General features: G+C 51.0%; 1 protein-coding gene across 5 annotated transcripts in view; it reads left to right on the top strand.

Moving 5' to 3' along the window:
- The window catches only part of CLIP2 (CAP-Gly domain containing linker protein 2), a 78,042-nt gene extending 69,460 nt beyond the window's left edge, over nt 1-8,582 (top strand). For 2 of the 5 annotated variants that reach the window (XM_061210176.1, XM_061210174.1), the window contains 4 exons: nt 137-296; nt 2,008-2,199; nt 2,487-2,549; nt 6,506-8,582. In XM_061210176.1, coding sequence (XP_061066159.1) covers nt 137-296; nt 2,008-2,199; nt 2,487-2,549; nt 6,506-6,517 — 427 coding nt within the window. In that variant the 3' untranslated portion in view covers nt 6,518-8,582. Of the gene's footprint in view, nt 1-136; nt 297-2,007; nt 2,200-2,486; nt 2,550-6,505 lie in introns of those variants that run through there. The other 3 variants (XR_009703570.1, XM_061210177.1, XM_061210175.1) reach the window with 2 other exon arrangements.
- The last annotated feature ends 15,307 nt before the right edge of the window (nt 8,583-23,889 follow it).

Below are 23,889 nucleotides of genomic sequence, written 5' to 3'. Positions count from 1 at the left end.
CTGGCACAGATGCTGTCTTAGTAGCCAGCGTCCCCCCTCAGGGTGGCCAGTCTCCAGGCACTTGGCAAATTGCGGAGCGCGGGAGGGGAGGGGCCCATCTGAGTGCAGGTGTCTGTGTGCCCCCCGCCCCCTCCAGGAGCCTGAACGAACTGCGCGTGTTGCTTCTGGAGGCCAATCGCCACTCCCCGGGGCCTGAGAGGGACCTGAGCCGCGAGGTCCACAAGGCCGAGTGGCGGATCAAGGAGCAGAAACTCAAGGATGACATCCGGGGCCTGCGGGAACAGCTGACCGGGCTGGTACGTGGGGAAGGGGGCGGCCTGGGGATGGCGGACACCAGGGAGGGGCTGGGGCTCTCTGCTGTCAGCCATGGAGACTGGTGACCTCCTGGAGCCACCCCAGGGATAACCAAGTCACAGGGAGCATTCAAAATCCCCTAGAACCACAGGCAGGGTCAGCGAGGTACCTGGTGGAGGGGCCGTGGGCGGCCCCTTTTGTAGATACTGTGGCCGGCGGTGTGTCCGTCTGGGTGATGCAGTGCAGAGGAAGACTTCCTAAGAATCTCACCAATCCAGAGGTGGGATGGGCTACCGGCCGGTGGTGAGCTCACCATCCAGAGAAGTAATCAACCAGAAACCAGCTCCTTGTTCAGGGTCTGACAGTGGCGATTCATGCATCCATCTCAGGAAGGAGAGGGGAACGGGGGCCTGACTGAGCAGTCTCCAGAGGTGGGGGTGGGGTAGGCGAGTGATGCTGGTAGCACAGGACAGAACCATCCCACTCCATCCCCCTGTGGTCAGCATTCAGGACGAGCCTGTGGCCGGTTCCTGGGCCTGGTCAACTCCAGAGCGTTGACAAGATAGGGTCTGGGAGGACAGGACTGCTGTCAGGGGAAGCTGCTCCAAAGCCCCTCGCTGCCCTCCCACCCAGCCACACAGGCTCAGCCACGCTGGAGGAGATGGAAGGAGAAGAGGGGCCTGCAGCCATGGAAGCAGCCCTGGGCCTACAGGGTTAAGGGAGAAGGGTATCACTGGCTGCACCCAACTGTGTGTGTGGGGACCACCGGGCCCAGCCGCCCTGCGGCCTTTCAGTCCTGGCAGGTCTGGCCAGCAGGGGATTGGTTACAGAGCCCTCCGTGGTCCTCGTGGTGCTGTGAGCCTGGGCGTAACTCAGAAGCCAAGGCCCCGAGGCTGGTGTGGATTTGGGAGCTCTGATTCCAAGGCTTTCCCAGAGCCGCGTGGAGGGGGCAGAGCCGCGCTGACTGTCTCCATGGGCCACAAACTGGTCAAATTTACACGTGACTGGCTGCCCCTTCCCCTAGGAGAGCCTCTCCCATGTCCCCCTGCACTGTCCTCAGTGCCACGGAGCTGCCCCCCTGAGAGAACTAGGGACGGGCTTGGTTGTTAGAAAACCTCCTGAAGTGAGGAAGGTCTGGGTGGGGAGGGAGGTTTGGGTAGAGGGTCAGAGCAGAGCGAAGGTCCCTGGAAGCACCGGCCCAGGGAGGGCAGTGCAGGGAAGCTTTGTGTGGGAGTGAGGAGGCTGGTCTGCCCACAAGGCAGGTGCATCTCCAGGTACCACGGTGGGCGTGGTCAGCTGCGGAGCACTTGGAAGGGAAGGGAAGGCATGTCCTGTTGGGGCAGGGGAGGGTTCTGAGGAGAGGTTCGGGGATGAGGCTGTAGGTCTAGAGGTGAAGAGGAGGGACCCGCATAAACAGTGTGGAGGGAGTCGGGGGGGTGCAAGAAGGAAAGAGGGGGAGGAGGGGTCCTGGGTTTCGGGACCTGAAGAATTTGGAGCATCTGACAGAGCCTGGGAATTCAGGGCGGGGGCCAAGGAAGATGCTTCAGAGAGGACCCTTAGGTGAGGGAGGGAGGCCCGAGGGGCATCCTGGTGATTCTCAAGCCTGACCCAGAGATGAGGTGGGACAGATGAGTTTCCGGCCTAAAGGAGAGGCCACCCTCCTGCAGCACGTACACGCGTGCACACGCTCTTCCTCTCTCCTACTGCTTCCAGGACAAAGAGAAGTCCCTGTCGGATCAGAGGCGCTACTCCCTCATTGAGCCGTCCTCGTCCTCGTCACCGGAGCTCCTGCGGCTGCAGCACCAGCTGATGAGCACAGAGGATGCCCTGCGGGACGCGCTGGACCAGGCTCAGCAGGTGGAGAGGCTCGTGGAGGCTATGAGGAGCTGCCCCGATAAGTCCCAGGTGAGCTGGGTCTCAGCCAGGTCCTGAGGGGAGAGACTCCGCCCTGCGCCCTGAGAGTCCCAGCCCAAGGGGTACATGGCTTTATCCTGAGGAGCTCAGACTAAGGGCGGAGATGCCCTGAGAGCCTGTGTTTCCTAGGGTGGGTCCTGGGACCCCTATTCTGATGGGCTCTGCTCAGAGTTTGGATCCTGAGATGGTCCTGTTGGGAAGACCTCGCCATCTAGTGGACAAACCAGGAAATGCTGCCTGGTGAACCTCGCTCAGCATCTTGCCCTCGACTCTTACAGGCCACCGGCAATTCCGGTTCTGCAAATGGCATCCACCAGCAAGACAAGGCCCAAAAACAAGAGGTAAGGGGCACCCTGGCCCCGGGGAGATGCTCTGCCACTCCCACGGCCCTCCTGTACAGGCCGACTTCTCTGGAGAAGAAACTTTGAAAAGCCACCAAAAATACAAAGATACATCGTGCAAGAGGCTTTACAATAGGGTTGCTCACAGAGTGGGGCCAATGTAGTCAAACTTGATTCAATTACCATCCTGCTCTTTTAACCTTGTTTCTCTTTCAAAAAAAAAAGAAAACCTTTTATTATAAAGTAATACATGCCTACTGGGCAACTTTTGGGGAAAAAAATTAAAAATATATAAAGAAGAAAATACTGGGAATTCCCTGGCAGTCCAGTGGTTAGGACTCCATACTTTCACTGCCATGGGCCTGGGTTCAATCCCTGCTTGGGGAACTGAGATCCCACAAGACACGCAGTGAAGCCAAAAAAAAAAATACTTAGACCAGTAGCCCTTCTACCCAGAGATGACCAAGGTTAACATTTTTAAGTGATATCCTTCCTGATCTTTGCTAAGCACGTACGTGTGTGTATGTGTATGCATATACAGTCAATCCTCACTAGTCCGTATTTGCAGACTTACCTACTTGGTAACGTTTATCTGTAACCCCAAAATCAATACTCATAGCACTTTCCTGGTCATTCCTGGACACCCGTGCAGAGTGGAGAAAAAATTTAATCACCGGACATGCATGTTCCCAGCTGAGCTCATACAGAACACCGTGCTGCCTTCTTGTTTAGCCCATTCTGCAAACAAGTGTCCTTTTCACGGTCTATTTAGTGACATGTTTTTCACATTTTCATGCTTTTTTCTTGGTGATTTCCGCCGTTTAAAATGGTCCCCAATAGTCTTGCTGAAGATCTGTCTAGTGTTCCTAAGTGCAAGAAGGCTGCAATGTGCCTTCCAGAAAGTACTTTAGAGAAGCTTCGTTCAGCCATGAGTTATGGTGCTGCTGGCCTTGAGTTCATTATTAATGAATCAACAATATATATTCAGTGAGGTGTCTTTAAACAGAAGCACACATGAAACATGGTTACATATTGATCAATCAATGAAAATGTCAGACCAGAGGTTCGCAGGAACTTTGTATTTCCACTGGGAGCGATGGTTCAGTATTTGCTGATTCAGCATCTGTGTGATTCTGTAGAACAGAACTCCTGCAAATAACGAGAATTGTTATGTGTGTATGTATATGTCTGCAGATGTGTGTACACATTAACTTTTAAAAAAAAATTATGGAGGTATAGTTGACACTTAGACATTAACTTTTTATTTGGAAATAATTTCAAGCTGACAAAAAAGTGGCAAGAATAAAAATAGCACCTAGCGCATCAGCTCTCCTTTTCCCCAGCATAACATGTTGTTAATCTTTTGCCCCATTTGCTTTATCTTTTGTTCTCTATGTGTAGATGTGTGTGTTATATGTGTGGAATATTTTTCTGAACCATTTGAGTATAATTGCATGTGTCATGGTCCTTAATACTTCAGTCCGTATTCCCTGAGAAAAAGGGCTTGATTTTACATAAACACAGTACAGTTAACAATCTCAGGGACTTCCCTGGTGGCGCAGCGGTTAAGACTCCACACTCCCAATGCAGGGGGCCTGGGTTTGATCCCTGGCCAGGGAACTAGATCCCACATGCATGCCACAACTAAGAGTTTGCATGCTACAACTAAGGAGCTGGTGAGCCGCAACTAAGGAGCCCGCCTGCCACAACTAAAAGGAGCCCACATGCCACAACTAAGGATCCGAGAGCTACAACTAAGGAGCCCGCAAGCCACAACTAAGGAGCCCGCCTGCCGCAACGAAGACCCTGCGCAACCAAATAAATAAATACTTTTTAAAAATTAAAAAAAAAAAATCTCAGCAAATGTAATGCTGATGTGAGATTTATATCCAATCACGCTCCATACCCAATTTCTTCACTTGACCCGGGAGTGTCTTCAAAGCTCTTTCCCCCTCAGTACAGGATCCAGTCTAAGGTTGAGTCAGCTCATTGCATTTACTTGTTATGTCTCTTTAGTCTGCTTGAATCTAGAACATTTCCTCAGCTTCACTTTGATTTTTATGACATTGATTATTTATTTATTTGTTTGTTTATTTATTTATTTATTGGCTGCGTTGGGTCTTCATTGCTGCACGCAAGCTCTCTCTAGTTGCGGCGAGCGGGGGCTACTCTTCGTTGCAGTGCTCAGGCTTCTCATTGCAGTGGCTTCTCTTGTTGGCGGAGCACGGGCTCGAGGCACGCGGGCTCAGTAGTTGTGGCTCGTGGGCTCAGTAGTTGTGGCTCGTGGGCTCTAGAGCGCAGGCTCAGTAGTTGTGGGGCACAGGTTTAGTTGTTCCGCGGCATGTGGGATCTTCCCAGACCAGGGCTCAAACCTGTGTCTCCTGCATTGGCAGGCGGTATCTTAACCACTGCGCCACCAGGGAAGTCCCGACATTGACATTTTTGAAATACAGTCCTCCCTCCTTTTTTAATAGAAGATTCCTCCTTTGGGGTTTGTCTGATGGCTCCTGCTGATTAGAGCCAGGTTCTACAATTGAGGCTGGAATACACAGTCAGTGCCACGTTCTTCTCCGGGCATCACGACTGTGGTGTGTGATGTCCATCTGCCCTTCATTCCTGATGTGAATCTTGATCACCTGGTCAAGGTGTTGTCTGACTCCTCCGCTGTATAGTTGCTGGTTCTTTCCTAACGAGCATTCAGCGGAGACCCTGGAAGACCTTGTGAATCCTCTGCTCCTCACCCAAATGTCCCCTGGATTCATCATCCATTCATGAATCTTGCCTGAGCCGGTCTTTACTGTGATGGTTGCAAAGTAACACATAAATTATTGTACTGTATGATATTGTATTATTATTATTTTTTTGGACATGCCGCGCAGCTTGTGGGATCTTAGTTCCTCCACCAGGGATCAAACCTGGGCCCCCTGCAGTGGAAGCATGGAGTCCTAACAACTGGACTGCCAGGGAATTCCCTAAATTATTTTAATGGAGTAGGTAGTGTGCTCTATATTCAATTTCACCTCTTGGTTTTTTTCACTGAATATTTTCTCTCTTCCTTAAGCAGTCTTTGTAAAGTCTATGTTTTATAAAATTGTGGGTGGAAAATTTGTTTCCTAAAACTTCATGGGCCTGACTCCCTTGCTGGGAATGTCTTTGCTGTGTTGTGTTTTAAGCGGGTTCCTGGTGGCCTCCACCCCACAGTTAGCCACTGGCATTCACCCACAGTGTTAGAGAGCCCACCTGGGGCCCAGGTGCTAGCCCGATTAGGCTCTGTCCCTGGCTCGCTGTGTGACCTTTGGGCCAGTGAGGCTGGAGCACAGGAAGGAAGGCTTGTCCTTCGAACTTGGCCAGTGGGACCACGGCCGCAGGCGCTCATGTAGAGACAGGAGAACCCTGGCCACAGCATCTGCCGAGGGCCTGGCCCTGTGGGTGAGAAGCAGAGAGAGAGATGGGTGCGGGGAGGAGGGGACCCTGCACAGGACCTGAGAGCAGGGTGGAGGCACGGAGCTGTAGTGGGACGTGGTGGGGTTGTGTCTGCAGAGGAGCTGCCTGTACCAGGCACCCTGGGAGTTGATGTCCAGACCTTGTGCGGCTTTGTCCTGCAAGGCACATGGGGGTCATCCTAGTTTACAGATGTGAAAACTGAGGCTTGGGGTCTCAGCACCAGTTTTCCTTTCCTCGGATCCAGCCTCCGTGCAGGCCCTCAGAGCTGTCTGTAAAACCCACCTGCTCTCGCCTCTTCCCCTCAATTCTCATAAACTGCTCCCACCCTGCCTCCTGTCTCACCATGCCCCAAACACACAGCAAAGAGACTGCTCCTTCCTCAGGGCCTTTGCACATGCTGTACCCTTTACATGGCCCAGGTGGGTCTCCTCCCCCAGCCCCACCCCACCCCCTCTGCCGCTTGTCCCTATGCCCACTGAGACACTTGCTGACCAAGCCCATTCTCTCTCCAGGACAAGCACTGACCCTGAGGGACACTGTGGAGCTGCCCGGTCCACACCAGAGCCCCTCCAGCCTGCCCCAGCAGCGCCACCTCCAGGCAGGGGCCAGGACTGTCGCTTTGGAGAAGAGAACAGTGTAACAATAACGTACCCACCGCCGCGGACAATCCCCCACCCCGACCCCCCTGCCGGACCAGGAGGCTTCCTCAAGCACGACCTTCCACAGAAGGCGGTACAGCCCCGGCCTGGCCCCCAGGACCTTCAGCCTGGACGCCCTGGACGCCCTGGACACCCCGGCAGTTTCTGGAGTTGGTTTGGGGAGGCCGAGGTGATCCGGCCAGGGCCCTTCCCCAGAAGGAGCTGCCCTGAGGACCCTCTTGGCCCTCTGGGCACGTCCCTGCCCTCCCTTTCTTCCCCTTCTTCTCCTGGGTCCCTCTCGGAGCCCAGAGCCATTGTCCCGGGAAGGGGCCAGAGGAGGGCTCCAGCTTCTCCTTCAGGCACCAAGGAGGGAAGTCCAGCCCTTAGGAGCCAGGTGGGGGACCCCCTTTTCTGCTTCCAGGCCAAGGCAGTCCCCCGGGCTTCTTGTCCCCGCATACTGAGCCTCTTTCATGCAGTGGTACAAGTTCCCTTCAGCCTGTCTGCCCAGTGAGGCCCCACGTTCAAAGTGCTGGGAGGCGAGGCCCTTCGTTCCCACCCGGACCCCAACACACACACAGCTCTGAGCTGCTGGCCGGAGGGTAGTCACCAAGGCCAGGAGCCACAGTATTAGGAAAGTCTGGAAGCCCCTCTCCTTCCTGCACCCCCTACCCCCAGTGACCTGGCTTGGAGCTGGGGCAGGGCGGCCCCAGGGGGGCCCAGGACTAGGGCTCTGGGTATGTTTTGACTGGTCAGTGATATGCTGTCCCCTGGGTTGACTTGGTGTTCCGAAACCGGGCCTGCCACCCGCAGATTCACCCATGCAGACCCCGACATATACACCCACTGACCCTTGGCACACACACACTCAGAGGGGTCACGCGTGCACACGTGCCGTGTAGGTGGGACTTTTGCAGTCAGCCACACTCAGACCATGTGGACGCTCACCCTCGGGTTCCAGGACCAAGCCCCAGGCCTGGCAGGGCCGTGACCGCACACATTGCAAATGCTCCTGCGACCTCACCGTGCACATACACAGCCGGGTACACATGGGTGAGCCTTCAGGGGGGCGTGGCCACACACGCACAGGACCACACATCCCAACAGCCCCCTTTCAGTGGTACAAGGCATCTGCCTTGGGCTTTTTAAGCCCTGTCTTCTGTAGCCAAGAAAGGAGCCCGAGGATGATTGGGACAAGAAAAATCTCCCCGCCTCCCCCGCTTCCTCTCAAGCCCTGCCAAGTTACTCCAGCCTCATGCGTGGTGGGAAAAGACAGCGTCTGCCCAAAGCCCCCACTTTTAGAGCTGGAGGGCCCACGGGTGACTGCCTTGTACCCTGCAGCGTCTCCATGGAGGGCCTGCCCCTCCTCCCCCAGCTCAGGGAGAGTGCTCATAGGGGCCTCTCCCACTAGGGGCTAGAGGGGGCGTCTGATGGCCCATCACGGCGTTCCTGAATTGCACCAGGACAGGTATGCAGTTGGTGCCCTGGGAGCAGCCCAGGTAGCCTCTGAGTGCTCCTGGGTACAGGTGGGTGGTGTTCACGTCCCTGCCCCAAAGCAGCCCATCCTGGGGGTGGCCAGTTAGTCCCATCGGCCCCCTCCCCTCTCCCCGTTGGCTTTCGGTAGCTCTTGCATGCGGTTTTATTAACAACGGTCTAGAAGCAACGCTGTAGTGGCTTAACCCAGAGTCAAATTCTACTCTTTCCAGCAAGATCAGGCAGCCGCCCTGCCCACTGGAGATTAGTCTACTAACAGCCAAAAGCCCACACCGGGAGGGGCTGAGCCCCCGGGGCGGGCTGGCAGGTGGCAAGCGCTTTCCCTGTGAGCATCTGCGCCTGCCCGGTGTGCGCTCAGCCATGCCCCCTCCCTAAGTCCTCCCGCACCCTTCCCTTCCCCAAAGTGGAATTGTTGAAGTGTGGCGAGTCCGTGCTCGAGACAATAAAGCTTGTGACTGAGGTCCAGGACCCCTGCAGTTTCTGCTTCTCTCTGTGGGTTCCCTGGGCTCCCCCGTCCTCTCTCAGCTCACTGGCACCCTGGTGCCAGGAGTGTGTCTTGATCCTGTGCCTGGTGGACTGCCAGCTAATTCTTACTCAGGTGTGAATGGCTGATGAGAGCCTCAGAGGGCCTGGTGTGGCTGCCATGTCCGAGGAGAGGGAGCTCAGCAAGAACAGGCAGAGAACCAGAGATGGGGGGCAGCAGCGGAGGCCAGACAAGGTTGCCAGAGAGGTCTGGGGGGCTGGATTTGAATCTGTTGGAGGTATAAGTGGGCCCACAAGGAACAATGGAAAGTACAAAATAGTATGTACAAAATAGTGATGGATCAGCTAACACAAATTTGATGCGTTCGATGAGAGCACTTAAGACTTCAGTGAGCTAATCCTGTCTGCTGCAGCAAGACATCATGGATCAAATGGTCAACGTTTTGCAAGCTTTATGGTCATTTTGCAGGCTGTGCAGTTGAGGGTCCTCCCCCCCGCCCCCATGGAGACTGAACAAGGCTCTCGAGGTTAACAGCTGAATGTACCCAGAAGCTTTGTGCTCTCTCTCAGGCACTGTATCAGCAGAGTCCTGGAGGAAGCAGTGGGACCGTGCGAGGGGGAATAAGAGTTTAAGGAGGGGCTGTGTGCGTAGGTGTGGACAGGGCAAAGGAAACCTATGAGGGTCTCTACTACCCTCCCACCCCCCGCTGCTCTTGCCAGCCCCTCCCATTGGCTGGACACAAGCAGAAGCCAAGGCAAGGGAGCCTATTGGAGGCCATAGAGGTCAGCTCCTGGGGCACAGCCAGGATGGAGAGGGGGGTGCACGGTGGGTCTGGAGGTGGGGACAGATGGAGAGCAGTCAACACAGTGTCCATCCGGGGCAGATCTGGGATAGATTGAAACAGCAGCCAATTCTTAGGTTCCTGCTGCCTCAAATATCAATGGTCTCTATCTTTCCAGAACTCATCAGCCCAGTATTCTGAAATTCAGAGAGCTTCTGCAAAGATCCTTTCCTCTGAGACTTACCAAACACCGCTGTGACTTACTGGGGTTTTTTTTCCATTTTACCCAAGGCACCGTGTTAGCCCAGTCACCCACCAGGCGATGACACTAAGTGGGTCACCCTCCCCGAGGTAAAGCGTTTCCGGGACCAGTTTAACCTTCGGTGGAAACTCCACGCTGGGGGCTCGTGGTCGGAGAAGAGAGAGACCCCCCCACCCGTTCATGGCTCCCAGGCCAGCAGTCGACGTAACCCTGTGTTAGCTGCCATGAAGGAGAGGTTGCTGGGGGCGGGGGCAGGGAGGAAGGAAGTGTGGGCAGGCAGGGACTGTCAAGGGGAGGGCGAGGGGCCTGGTGTCTCTGGCCCTTACAGCCTCGGGGCTGAGGGTGCATGCGACCTGAGGCCAGATGGAGAAGGAGGGCTTGAATCTCATGGAAGGAGCTTCCTGAGTCCTTATCTGTCCAGGGCTTGGCATCCAGGAGGTGCGAGATGAAAGGAGGACACCTGAAGGAGGATGAGGGCGGCCGTCCGCCAGGGGTGAAGTGGTGACGACAGCCTGCCACAGAGAGTCCCGCTCACAGGGGCTCAAAGCCTGGGTGGCAGGAAGCCCAGGGGTGGGGACTCAGGGAGGTGTGTGCAAAGTCAAAGACCTGGAGGGCAGCCTTGAGCCCTTCAGAGCTGTACCCCTTGGGGGGTGTCTCTGACAGCATCAGCCTGGGAAGAGCTCAGGGGTCCAGCCCAGCCCGCCACCCTCGGGCTGTGGGCCAGGCCCATTTCTCCGCTTCCCTGAGCCTCAGTTTCTTCATCTGTGAAATGGAGAAAATAAAACTGGTCTCGTGCAGCGTGGGGTCTAAATGAGACCGTGAGAAGCCCTTAGGTTACGGGCTATGCCTGGTGGTTTCCTTCACTCTCCCAGCCTAGCAGGGAAGTTGCCCTTTCTGCATCTGCAGGCCCCTGGGAGCCCTCACCCCCAGCTTGGTGGGCCCCTGGACAGTCCAGTTTAGAGGCAGCAAGCTTGCTCCCCCGAGGGCCGGGTCTGGGGTATGGGTGGCAGGGGGCGGGAGCCTGCCGCTCTGGACAGAGGGTGTCTCGACACCACCCCAGGTCAATTTTTTTTTTTTTTTTTTTTTGGCTGCACCACGCAACATGCAGGACCTTATTTCCCCAAGCGGGAATCGAACTCGGGCCCCGTGCAGTGGAAGCGCAGAGTCGTAACCGCTGGCCCACCAGGGAAGTCCCCTTGACTTTCCTAACTTTTTTTTTTTTTAATAAATTTATTTATTTTTAGCTGTGTTGGGTCTTCGTTTCTGTGCGAGGGCTTTCTCTAGTTGCGGCGAGCGGGGGCTACTCTTCATCGCGGTGCGCGGACCTCTCACTACCGCGGCCCCTCTTGTTGCAGAGCACCGGCCCAGCCGCTCCGCGGCATGTGGGATCCTCCCAGACCAGGGCTCGAACCCGTGTCCCCTGCATTGGCAGGCAGACTCTCAACCACTGCGCCACCAGGGAAGCCCTGACTTTCCTAACTTTTAAGTGTTGAGATAATGTCAGCCATACAGAAGAACTGTGGATAGAATTCCCACACACCCTTCACCAGCTTCCTCTCGAGTAAACCTCTTGTCCAACCACAGGACAATGATCCAAATTAGAACACTGACACTGGTAGGGTACTGTGGACTCAAGTACAGACCTTATTTGGATTTCACCAGTTTTTCCTCTAAATATCCCTTTTCTGGTCCGGGATCCCATCCGGATCCCACAGGGCATGGATTCATCATCCGGTCTGTAGTTTAGCGGACTTTCCTGGTCTTTCACGACCTTGACACATTTGAAGAGCATGGAACAGCTATCTTGCACAATGTCCCCCAGTTTGGTTTGTCTGGTGTTTTCTCACGATTAGATGGAGCCCCGAGGTGATGTGCCCTCTCGGTGCACCATATCGGGGGTACCTGATTTCAGTCAATCTGGGTTATTACTGATGATGCTTAACCTTGATCGCTTGGTTGTGATGTGTGCTCGTGTTACCGACCAGGGTTCTTGGCCTTCCCCAATCAATAGAAATTGACTAGAGGCCAGACAAGAAATTTGGGCAAGGCTTTACTGGGGCCCCTGCTGCAGCAGGGGGCAGTGAGAACAAACAACAGGTTCCCTTGGTTGCTCACTCCCTGAGGGGGGCAAGCTTGTTTCTTATATGGGGTAAGAATAGGGGTGTGTCCAGGGGTCGGGCCGGAGGGTTGGCTTAGGAGTTTTGCCCACCCCTTAGGTGATGTTGTGTGCAGGGGCCATGTGCATGCAGTACCCTGCTTTTGCTCCAGACACCCTGTTTTTGCTCCAGCCTTTTCAAAAGTGGCGGTTGGGTTTTTTTGGTCTCTTTGTATCTTTGGGGTCCAGAATTTGCCCCAACTGCACATGCACGCAGTTGTTTTTAGTCCCATACAGTTTCTTTGTATTTTGTTGCTCAAGGAGAGGTGTGTCCAGGTGCAAACATTGCAGCACTGCAGCAAAGGGTCCCAGGTCCCAGCCTGTCTCACTGGGATTCTCCACTGTCAAATTACTCTTTTTTTCCGTTTCTAATCGTAACTATTTTGGAGGATATACTTTGAGATTATGCAAATGTCCCATTTCTCCTTAAACTTTCACCACTGATTTTTGCATCTGTCCACGGAGCTTGCCTGCTGTAATTATTACTATGATATTCTAGTAGTGGTTTTCTAGTTCTCTCATTCTGTCTTCATTTATTAACTGGAATTGTTCTGTAAGAGAGAGTTGTTTCTTCTCCCCCATTTATTTATCTATGTATTTATTTCGCTATGGACTCATAGATATTTATTCCATACGTTGGGTTATTATCCAATACGATTGTTATTTACTTTGTTGTTCAAGTTGTCCTAGCCCTGACCATTGGGAGTGCCTTCAGTTGGCTCCCCTGTCCCTTTTTGTTTTGTTTTGGTTTGGTTTGGTTTTTTTTGGCCACACCTCGCAGCATGTGGGATCTTAGTTCCCTGACCAGGGATCGAACCCATGCCCCCTGCATTGGAAGGTGGAGTCTTAACCATTTAACCGCCGGGGAAGTTCCATCCCCTGTCCCTTTGATGTGCCCTCATCCTTTTGTTTTTTGAGCGCTTCCATACTTTCTACAGTATGCTCCAAACTCATTTTGTATTTTTCCTGCCTCAGCCCTGGAATCAGCCACTGAGATAAGAATCTAAAGCACAAGTAACCAAAGGGGAAAAAAATAGATCAATTGAATTTTATCAAAATTTAGGCCTTTTTTTGCCTCAAAGGATATCCACCAAAGGTGAGAAAAAATGTTTGCAAATCATTTACCTGCTAAGGGTCTAGTATCCAGAATATATAAGGAACTCTTTCAACTCAACAATAAAAAGATAAATACCTCAATTTAAATTAGGCATAGGGGGACTTCCCTGGTGGCACAGTGGTTAAGAATCCGCCTGCCAATGCAGGGGACGTGGGTTCGAGTCCTGGTCCGGGAAGATCCCACATGCTGCGGAGCAACTAAGCCCGTGCACCACAACTACAGAGCCTGCGCTCTAGAGCCCGTGAGCCACAACTACTGAGTCCGCGAGCCACAGCTACTGAAACCCGCGTGCCTAGAGCCCGTGCTCAGCAACAAAGAAAAGCCACTGCAATGAGAAGCCCACGCACCGCAATGAAGAGTAGCCCCGCGTGCAGCAACGAAGACCCAACACAGCCAGAAATAAATTAATTAATCAATTTAAAAAAATAAAATAAAATTAGGCAAAGGATCTGAATACACATTTTTCCAGAGCAGATGGACAAATGGGTAAGAAACACATGAAAAGATGCTCAGCATCGTTGGTCATTGGGAAATGCAAATCAAAACTTCAATGAGGGGACTTCCCTGGTGGCGCAGTGGTTAGGAATCCACCTGCCAATGCAGGGGACACGGGTTCGATCCCTGGTCTGGGGAGATCCCACATGCCACGGAGCAACTAAGCCCATGTGCACCACAACTACTGAGCCTGCGCTCTAGAGCCCGCAAGCCACAACTACTGAAGCCCACGTGCCACAGCTACTGAAGCCCGCGAGCCTAGAGCTCGTGCTGCACAACCAGAGAAGCCACCTCAATGAGAAGCCCGCGCACCACAACGAAGAGTAGCCCCCGCTCGCCGCAACTAGAGAAAGCCCACGTGCAGCAACGAAGACCCAACGCAGCCAAAAGTAAATTAAATTAAATTAAATTAATAAATAAAACTTCAATCAGAGGGGAATTCCCTCGCAGTCCAGTGGTTAGGACTCGGTGCTCGCTGCCGTGGCCTGGGTTCAATCCCTGTTAGGGAACTAAGATCTTGTAACGGGGCGGCACTAACCCTCGCCCTCCCAAAAAAACCACTTCAGTGAGATACCACTTCACACCCACTAGGAGGGCTACAATTAAAAGGCAGACAGTAACAAGTGCTGACGAGCTTGTGGAGAAATTGGAATTCTCCTACATTGCTGGTGGGACTGTAAAATGGTGCAGCCACGTGGGAAAATAGCTTGACAGTTCCTCAGAATGTTAACCATAGACTTACCATATGACCCAGCAATTTTACTGCTAGGTTTATACCCAAGATAAATTTTAAAATGTCCACACCAAAACCTGTGCACAAATGTTCACAGCAGCATTCTTCACAATAGCCCCAAAGTGAAAACAGCACAAATGCCCATCAGCTTATGACTAGGTAAACAAAATGTGGTAGATCCACATAATGGAGTATTTTTCCACCATAAAAAAGAATAAAATACTGATATATGCTACCAGGTGGATAAACCTCCAAATCATGATGCTAAGCAAAAGAAGCCAGTCATAAAAGGTCACATACCCTATGATTCCATTTATATGAAATATCCAGAATAAATTCATAGAGATGGAAAGCAGATTGCTGGTTGCCAAGGTCTGATGGGAAGAGGCAGTGGGGAGGAAACTGCTTAAGGGAGGTAGGTTTGACTTTGGTGTGATGGAAATTTTTTGAAACTAGATAGAAGTGCTGGTTGTTGGACTTCCCTGGTGGTCCAGGCGTAAGAATCCACCTTCCAATGCAGGGGACGTGGGTTTGATCCCTGGTTGGGGAACTAAGATCCCACATGCTGCAGGGCAACTAAGCCCACACGCCACAACTACTGAGCCCTCGCACTGCAACTAGAGAGAAGTCCACGCGCTGCCATGAAGATCCCGCGTGCCACAACTAAGACCCGACGCAGCCAAATAAATAAATATTTTTTAAAAAGCAACATCTTAAAAAAAAAGTCTATTAATTTTTTACAGTAAAGACAAGGTTAAATATAATAAAAAAAGAAAGTAGGGAAAGGTCTCATACCCTGGAGGGCAGGGCCTGGCACACATGCAGTGGGGTCTGGTGAGGGGGAAACTTGTCCATTTCTTTTATGGAAACTTGTCCGTAACTACTGAACCCGCGCACTCTAGAGCCCGCGTGCCACAGCGAAAGATTCCCGCATGCCCCAACGAAGATCCCACGTGCCAGCAACGAAGATCCCACCTGCCGCAACTAAGACCCAACATGGCCAAATAAATAAATAAATTTTTTGTTTAAAAAGTGCTGGTTGTATAACGTCATGAAAATACTGAATGCCACTAAGTGATCATTTAATCATTTAAAATGATTAATTTTATGTGATATAATTTTCACCTCAGTAAATTACTTTTTAAAAAAGAAAAGAAATTTTACATTATGATCATTGCCATGTTTCCACATGTGTACCAGTAAGATTGTGGGAGGAGTGTGATTTGTTCATATTAACACCAAACTGTATTGGTAATCTTTGTTAAGCCGTGATGTGCGAACTTTTTTATTTGTTCAGCTAATTTCAGAGAAAAAAATTGCCAAGAACCTGAGCAGGCTTAAGAACTGGACAGTCTGGTTTTATATTCCAGCTCAGCCACTTCCCAGGTTTATGACCTGCACCAGACCCCTAAACCTCCCCGAGCCTCTGTTTTCCCATCTCCAGTATGGCAGGGATAGTGGAATACATCTTATGGGATTGTTGTGACAATCAAATGTGACATCCCCTCCCCCCCAACACAGGGTCTGTCTCCTGGGGGGTGCTGGTCTCAGGAACCGGGATTTCTCTTGTCCCACTTTACTCAGAACGTTAACCATAGACTTCCCCTCTTTACTCCGACTTCCTGGGGAAACATCAGTCAGACCAGCTAGGTCAATTGGGAGGTCTTGGCCATCTCCTCCTGTGGGAACTGGGGGTGAAGCTGGAGGGTGGGTGAAATACACAGCCCTGGATCCACGGGGACCCATCTGGCAAGCCAAGCCTGTGATGCTTCCCATTCACCACCAGGTGTCACCCTCGGCCATCTCACCTCTGTGTGTCAATCCACCGTGGATGGATGGGGAAGGGGAGACTGAGGCCCAGAAGGCACATGGCCACGTTCACAAGCCAGAACCAGATGGGGACCCAGATGTCCCAGTGCGTGACCCTAGAGCTCTCTGCCCCTGTGGCCTCCCAGTCTTGCTTCCGGCCTCTATGTGAGTATCTATCTGGGACTGAGGCCAGCTGGGGGTGGATATTCATTCCATCACCAGGACCCTGCAGACCAGGACCTGACCCATCTCCCTCCTCCCATCACGGCGGCCTCCCCACCCTGCAGGACCTCGGGTCTTGATGCACCCCTCCTAACTCTAGGCTCTACCCCCCTCCATGGAGATGCCTCCTAGACCTAGAATCTCTGTCCTAAACGTTTTCATCATGTCCCCCTTGCCAACCCCAACTCTGGGTACTTTTTCTGGTACCCCTCCTACTCCCCAAGAGTGGCTGAAAAATGTCTTAAGACAGAAGTTTGGGGCCCAGTGTAAATTTGGGAGACAATATGGGATAGAGCAAGTAACCAGGAGACCGAGTTCTAGAGTCTTCTCTGGAAACTTGGGCAAAGTTTTCTGCTCTTTCGCTCGGGTGTCCCAGCAGAGGGAAGGACCTGCTGCCTCCAGGGCTGCCCCAACGCCCATCTAGATGCCCCTTACAGCCTCTTTCTCCCAGTCACAGTGACCACCCTCCCCTCTGACCCACACAGACAACTTTGCCTCCAATTTCCCAGAAGCCTTGAGCCTGAAATTTACCAGGAACATCTTCATTATTCCCTTTGCTAGGTGTGCATCTCTGGACTTCATTACGTTTGTCACTTTCTATCCTTCATTTCTCAGTCCTGCGTGGACCTCCCCCAGGTACCCCGTCCCCCTTCTCACAACTCAGCCCTCAGATCCTGGCTCAAACCCCATAGCCTCAGAGAAACCATTCCAAGTGACCGGACACACACACACATAACCCCTGTTTTTCTCCCCCTGCACGCTCCCCACCCCCTCATGGCACAGACCACAGTCTGAACTTGTGTACCACCTGTCTTTCCCAGGGGCAAGCACCGTGTGGGGCTCACCCCATATCCCTCACAATTAGCCCAGTGCCTGACACAGAGTAGATGCTCAATAAACAGTTGTCAGATGGATCTATCCCCACCCGACACACACACCTAAATCTTCAGCCTTGCTTTCCTCTTGGCCATCTTCCTTGAACTCCAAACATTCCCAGGTTTGCCCTCCATTCTAAAAAATATAGCCCTTTATGGGTCTCTTAAATGTCCTCATTTACCTGTAATCTGAGTTTATGTTCTGTATCTGTAAACTTCTCCAAGTTTTTTTGCTGTTGTTTCCTTTAAAATGGTTTCTCTCCTAGCCCTCTTTCAAGTTTACTTCTTGTTTAGAAGGTAAACAGCACTGTCTTCATTCTCCAAGTCACTTCTTCATCCAGGGTCCCGTCCTCTTGAAAATCTCTCTTTATCTCGTGGGTGGTCGTCTGCATCTTCTCAAACTCTTACATCTTTACCTTTCCTAGGTTTAATCTTTTAATCTCAGACTTTAGGCTTTGATCTTCAATCTTCAATCACATTCATTTTGTCACTTTATTTTATCATCATTTTAAACCTCTTAACTTTCATCTCTCGTTAAGGGTAATTTTAAGCCCGGTTTCCTGGGTTTTCATTTTCATTTTGCATTGGCTGATTACAACTTTGTATTATATATACACATTTACATTTTAAAGTTGTCATCTCATTAGTCCTAGTCTTTGATTTCTGTCATCTTAAATTTTTTTCATTATTTCAAATAATTCTCTACTCTAAGTCTTGGCTGGCTTTTGATTTCCTCAGTTTAAAATCATTGTTTTTCTCAGGGATTACGTCATCTTCATCTTCCAGGCATTCAATCTTCACTAAACCCTGTGCAACTGGTGTTCTAGGATTGCCATCAGCTCTTTTTGAAAGGTGAGCAGATGAGACCCAAGGAGGATAAACAGTTGCTGGAGGTCACACTGCCGGTGAATGGCAGGAGGGATGGCAAGGCCAACGTGGCTGAGTCCAGGCTCCCACTCTCTGCTTCCCCTTCTCCTGGCCCCTGCCTCCGCTTTACCCCAGGAGCCCCCCTGGCCCTCTGCAGAGATCCCGTGCCTCATTCCCCTGGCTGTCCCTGTAGGCCCCCTCAGGTAGCCCCATACATCTCCCCACCCGTTCACTGCTGCTTTTTCCAAATACTTCATTCCAAGAAACTAGAGAGGCTCACTAGCCTCTCTGTGCAAAGGTCACCTTGATTTACTGAAGCACATGGTTGCCTAGAATCTCATGCCACCCAGGCTTTCACTAAGGACCTGCATGTTTTAGAATCCGTGGTCTCTGACACCCACAGCTATTGGAGTCAGGGCAGATTCTGCCAGGAGGATGCCACGAACCTAGAGGCCGTGCTGGGCAGGAGGTCCTGCCCATGTGCACTGGTCTCCAGTGGGAACTGATGCTGGGGTCCTGGTAGCTGGTGATGGAGGACAGGAGAGGGTCTACACCAGGAACCTGGCCCAGCCTTACACCAGGCTGCCCCGACACGTTCATTTCCTGGATGGTCCAGTCCTGTTCTCTGAAAGGCTGTGTGAAAGCCAGGCCGTCATGTTGCACAATGCCAGGGGATGCTATTCATATAGTGCCGCGCAGGGATGCTGTGTGAGGATTCTCCTGATGGGCCGAGGGTCAAGGAGCAGCTGGCTCTTACAGAGTTTATCCCAAACAGAGATCATCTTTGGGGTCACACAGGGGCTCCTGACTCAGGCCAGCCAGTTAGATTACCTCCTCACCCCCAGCCCTTTCCTGCCAGGACCACCACAGGTCACTAGGATCCCCTAGAATGTCCATCCCTTAGGCTTGTCTCACCTCCTTCCCACACTTCACCCCCAGCTATAAAGAACAGAAGCGTAGCAGACAGTTAAAAGAAAAAAAAAAGGACTTCCCCGGTGGTTCAGTGGTTGGGACTCCACGCTTCCAAGGGGGGCAGTGCATGGGTTCGACTCCTGGTACCCTAGTGGGGAACTAGGATCCTGCATGCCACACGGTGTGGCCAAAAAAAAAAAAGGAATATATCTGTTAAAAGGTGCCAGGCAAAACAATGCATACTGTAGAATCCCGTTTGTATACGAAATAAAACAGGCAACAGTAATCTATGCTGTCGGAAGTCAGGGTATGACTAGCAGGAAGTATGGGGGTACTTCCGGGGGCCTGGAAGATTCTATTTCGTCACCTACATGCCGGTTACATGCAAGTGTTCAGTTTATGAAATCCAACATGCTGTACACTTGTGGCATGTGTCCTTTTCTGTATGCAACACCTCAAAAAAAAGTTTTTTAAAAAGCAAAAAAAGATGCATTCTCCTGCAGGCAGAGGATATAGCTTTCCCTGGGCCTGGACCAGGTCTGACCTGCCCTCTGATTATCGCATTAAGAGGGCTCAGACCCACCATCCCAGGTCACGACTCTGGGAGATGCTCCGGGCTTTTAGAGACTTTTAGGTAACGATCCATTTCTGCAAGTCACCCCAGTGAGTTTGGGGCCTGATTTAGAGCCAGGAACCACAGGACTCACACCTACACATCTACGACACCTTACTGTGTGTTCTTTGTTCTCCTTTCATTTTTTTTTTAACAGCTTTCTTGAGATATGATTCACATACCATACAACTCACCCTTTTTTATTTTAATATTTTATTTATTTATTTGGCTGCGCCGGGTCTTAATTGTGGCACGCGAGATCTTCATTGCGGCGTGCGGGATCTTTAGTTGCAGCATGAGGGATTTTTTAGTTGCGGCTTGTGGGAATTTTTAGTAGTGGCATGCGGACTCTTAGTTGTGCCATGCGGACTCTAGTTGTGCCATGCAGGATCTAGTTGCCTGACCAGGGATCGAACCCGGGTCCCCAGCATTGGGAACGCAGAGTCTTAACCGCTGGACAACCAGGGAAGTTCCCAACTCACCCATTTAAAGTGCTATTTTTTTGGTATAGTCATGGAATTGTGTAACCATCATCACAATCAATTTTAGAACGTTTTCATCACCCCAAAAAGAAACCCCATGCCCCTTAGCTGTTACCCCCTTAATTTCTCCACCACTCCCAGGAACAACTGTGTTTACCTGGTAATGGCCTGCTTTTACCTTTTAGATAAAAACGGATCATGTTTCCCTCTGTATATCAGATGCCAAAAATTTCATAGGGAAATTGTGGCTCACCTCTGACAACTACACTAGCCCTCACCTCTGGCTTTATCTTCTTTTCCTGCCATTATTTTCCCTAATTTCCTAACCTGTTTTTGTTTATCTTTGCAAATATAACTTGAAAAACCCACGTTAGGATTTGATTGGGGTGGCATTGAATTTATAGATTAATTGAAGGGAGAATTATCTTCCCATCCATGAATTATCCTCCCATCTGTAAGCATAGTATATCTTTCCATTTATCTAGGTGTTTTTTTGTTTGTTTGTTTGTTTTTGGGCCGCGCCATGTGGGGATCTTAGTTCCCTGGCCAGGGATCGAACCCGTGCCCCCTGCAGTGGAAACGAGGGGTCCTAATCACTGGACCGCCAGGGAATTCCCCGTATCTAAGTGTTTTTTAAATTTACATCCCAAAGTTAATTTTACAATGTTATCTATTAGGTCTTGAGTAACTTTTATTAAATGTATTCCAAAATACCTTATACTTTGTTTTGGACTATTCAATAAATGATGCTAGGACAATTAGCTGTCCATATGGAGAAAGAATAAAATTAGATTCCCACCTCCTACATAAGCAAAAATCAACTGCAGATGAATTAAAGAACTATGTGTGAAAAGTAAAGTTGTTCAACTTTTAAAAGAAAATGTAGGATAGGGAAGTGTGTTCAACTGGAAACACCCAAAGCAATAGTGGCTTAAGTAAGTTCTCTCTTATTTAAGATCATTTCTATCTCAGGTATAATCACTCTAGAAGTAGGCAACAAAACAAAACTAAACAAAACCAGAAAAACTGTTATGACTGATTCACAGTGATACCAAGAATTAGGCTTCTAACTTTTGCCCTGCCATATTCAGCATGTTGCTTCCATTCTGAGGTCGCCTCAAAGTCCAAAATGACTGCTGGAGCTCCAACCATCACATCTACATTCTAGATGGCAGAATGAAGAAGGTAAGGAAGGGAAATGTCCCAGAAGTCCCACAAAACACTTTCACTCATATATCATCGGCCAGATGTCAGTCTAATGGCCACACCCAGCTGGAAAGAGGACTGGGAAATGTAGTCTTTTAGCTGAGTGGCAATATGTCCAGCTAAAAACTGGTATTCTGTTACTAAGGCAAAAAGGTAGAATGGATGTTGGAGGCCCCCAACAGAATCAGCCATAGTAAGTTTTTCTGAAACAAAATGCAAAAAGCACAAATGTTAAAGGAAAATATTGGCAACTGTGACTAAATTAAAATGTAAAACTTCTAATAAGTAAAATATTTAACTTATTTTAATAAATAAATATTGACAACAAATGAATGTTAACTCTTAGTTTGGGGAAAGATTTGCGGTGCATATAGCTAAGTGTTTTAAATTTTTACACAAAGAATTGGGATCTATCATATCTAAAGAATTCCTACAAATCAATAAGAAAGAGGTTAAAACCCAGTACATGAAACTTACCTTCATGCACCTAAAAAAGACCATAAAGGATGTGTTTTGTCTGGGCGGGGGGCGGGTTCCAGACAAACAAGCAATGTTAACACTGAACCCCAGAGTACACGGCGGGAGGCTGAAGCCGTGGCCTTAAGGACCAAGCTGCTGCAATGGGGCAATGTCAGTTAATAAGGCGCGGGATGACCCAACTGACATGAGTGTTATACATGTGTTGTTGAAAGTGGCTTTAAATTTTCTCTGAAACGAGGTACAGTCGAGATAACTGAATAAATGAAAGAGTAAAGATGCAAACTTTTTCCACTGATGCTTCTGGGGTGTCTCAGCCTTTATAGCTTCAGACACCCCCTCTTCCCCAGGGCTTCTGCAGCCCCATCCTCCTGGGCTGCTTCTTAAATAGGAGTCAATCCCAGAGAAATAGGAAATTCTGGCTGGCTTTGCTCGAATTCCCCAGGGATTTAAGTGCAAGTGACTGGGAGGTGACCCAGGATGACTGTGGAGGGGGTGGGACAGGGAGAAAAGCCAGTAAAGAGTGGGTCAGTGAGCAGGTGACTTTGGGGTAACTGGGGCCCGGCACCCTCTGAGATCTGCGGCTGGCTTCGTGCCTCAGGATCGTCCCATGGAGCGGGGCCAGCTGGGGTGCTCAGTTTCCAGCTCCTGCCTCTCAATGGTTGAGGGTGCCCCCCTTACCTAGAACCAGACATCACCCTTAGGCGGAGTCACGGGATGCTGTTTGCAGATAATGCCAGGTGGGTCAAGGGCATATGGGGAGGACACCAACAGCAAAAGTGTCACAAACAGCATCGTGTCCCCTCGACATTAGGACTGTGGTCCACCACCACCCCTGCCTGCAGGGCCCCTCCCAGTAAATCTGCCGCTTCTCTTTCCCATCTTCTCTCCCACATTTGGGTCAAGCTGGACAACTCGTTATTCCTGCCGCTTCCTGTGTTGTCTCTGCCTCCTGGGTTGTCCACAGGCTCTTTCCTCCTCCTGATCTGTCCTTGCCCCTCTCCCATCACTGAGGTCCAGCTTAGAAGCCAGTGTGTGTCTCTCCACTCCCCTTATTTTGCTCTTTCTCTCTCTCTTTCTCTCATCCCCACGGCCTGTTGCCTTCCTCAGAGGATCCATCTAATTGCCTGGTATTTATTCTTGGATGCCCTCTCTCCCCAGCTAGCCTTGGGCTCCTAGAGAACAGGGAGTGGTCAGATCTGCTTCCTCTGTGGGTCCCAGCGTCTATCACTGGGACCTGCACGTAGCAGATGCTCCACAAAATGCTCAAGAATTCTCATTTTGCAGATGGAGACATGGACCCAAGAAGCAAAGTGACTTACATCCCAAATGCCTTATTGAGCACCAACAGTAAACTCAGCCCCGTACACGGAGATCCTGGGGTAGGACTTGTTGGTCAAAAAGAGGAGACGACTTGGTCCCTGCCCTCCGGGAGTGTCCAGTCCAGCCGTGGAAAGAGTGACCCCGCTGCCCGGGGACTGGCGCTCATTTATGTGTCCTGCGCACGTGGAGTGTCCTGCCATGTGTTGGGAATGCAGGTAGTTGGGGATGGCCAGCCCTGTTTGCTCAGGTCTGTGCTAAGCCACGTGTGGGGCTCAGAGGCAGGAAGCCCAGAAACCAAGGGGATTCCTCCTTGACCTCAGTGAAGCCATGGTCCATCAAGGAGACCAGGGCGTCCTGGGAGAAGAGGACCACCTGGAGGGTCAGGTGTTGGTGGGCAACATGGACAGTAAGGGGTGAAGTAGCTCAGAGAAGTGAGAGATCCAGGAAGACTTCTTGGAGGAGGTGAGTTGGGGCTGAGACATGGAGAACAAAAAGGAAGGGTTTCCTGGCTGCCCCAACCCTCAGGGACCATGGTCTTGTCTTGCCTCAATTTTCCTTTGGTTGTTTTCCGGTGAGGGCCTGGTCTCCCCAAATTCCCTGGGGGCCCATAGAGCTTGGGAGACCCTATGGGGTGAGATGAAAGGACATTGAAGCCCTGAGTGATGTTGGGCAAATCCCTCCTGTTCTCTGTGTCTCAGTTTCCTCATCTGTTAAATGGGTCCATCCCCCTTATCGCCCTTACAAGTTTGCAGGGAGGAAAAGAGACGATTTGCAGTTTCTGAGCCAGGAGAGGGCAAAGCTCCTTAGAGATCACGTCACCAGCCGCCTCATTTCACAAAGGGGAAACTGAGTCCCGGAGAGGCAGAGGGCCCTCAGTCAGGTTCAGTGAGACCCCATCTGGGACTGAGCTTCCAGGACGATGGCAATGTGCTCCTCACCGGCAAAGTGGGGCTC

The sequence above is a fragment of the Eubalaena glacialis genome, chromosome 13, assembly GCF_028564815.1.
Source record: "Eubalaena glacialis isolate mEubGla1 chromosome 13, mEubGla1.1.hap2.+ XY, whole genome shotgun sequence".
In the NCBI taxonomy this organism is placed as follows: Eukaryota; Metazoa; Chordata; class Mammalia; order Artiodactyla; family Balaenidae; genus Eubalaena; species Eubalaena glacialis.
Note: the sequence above shows the minus strand (reverse complement) of the source record. Positions and strands in the feature narration are given on the sequence as shown.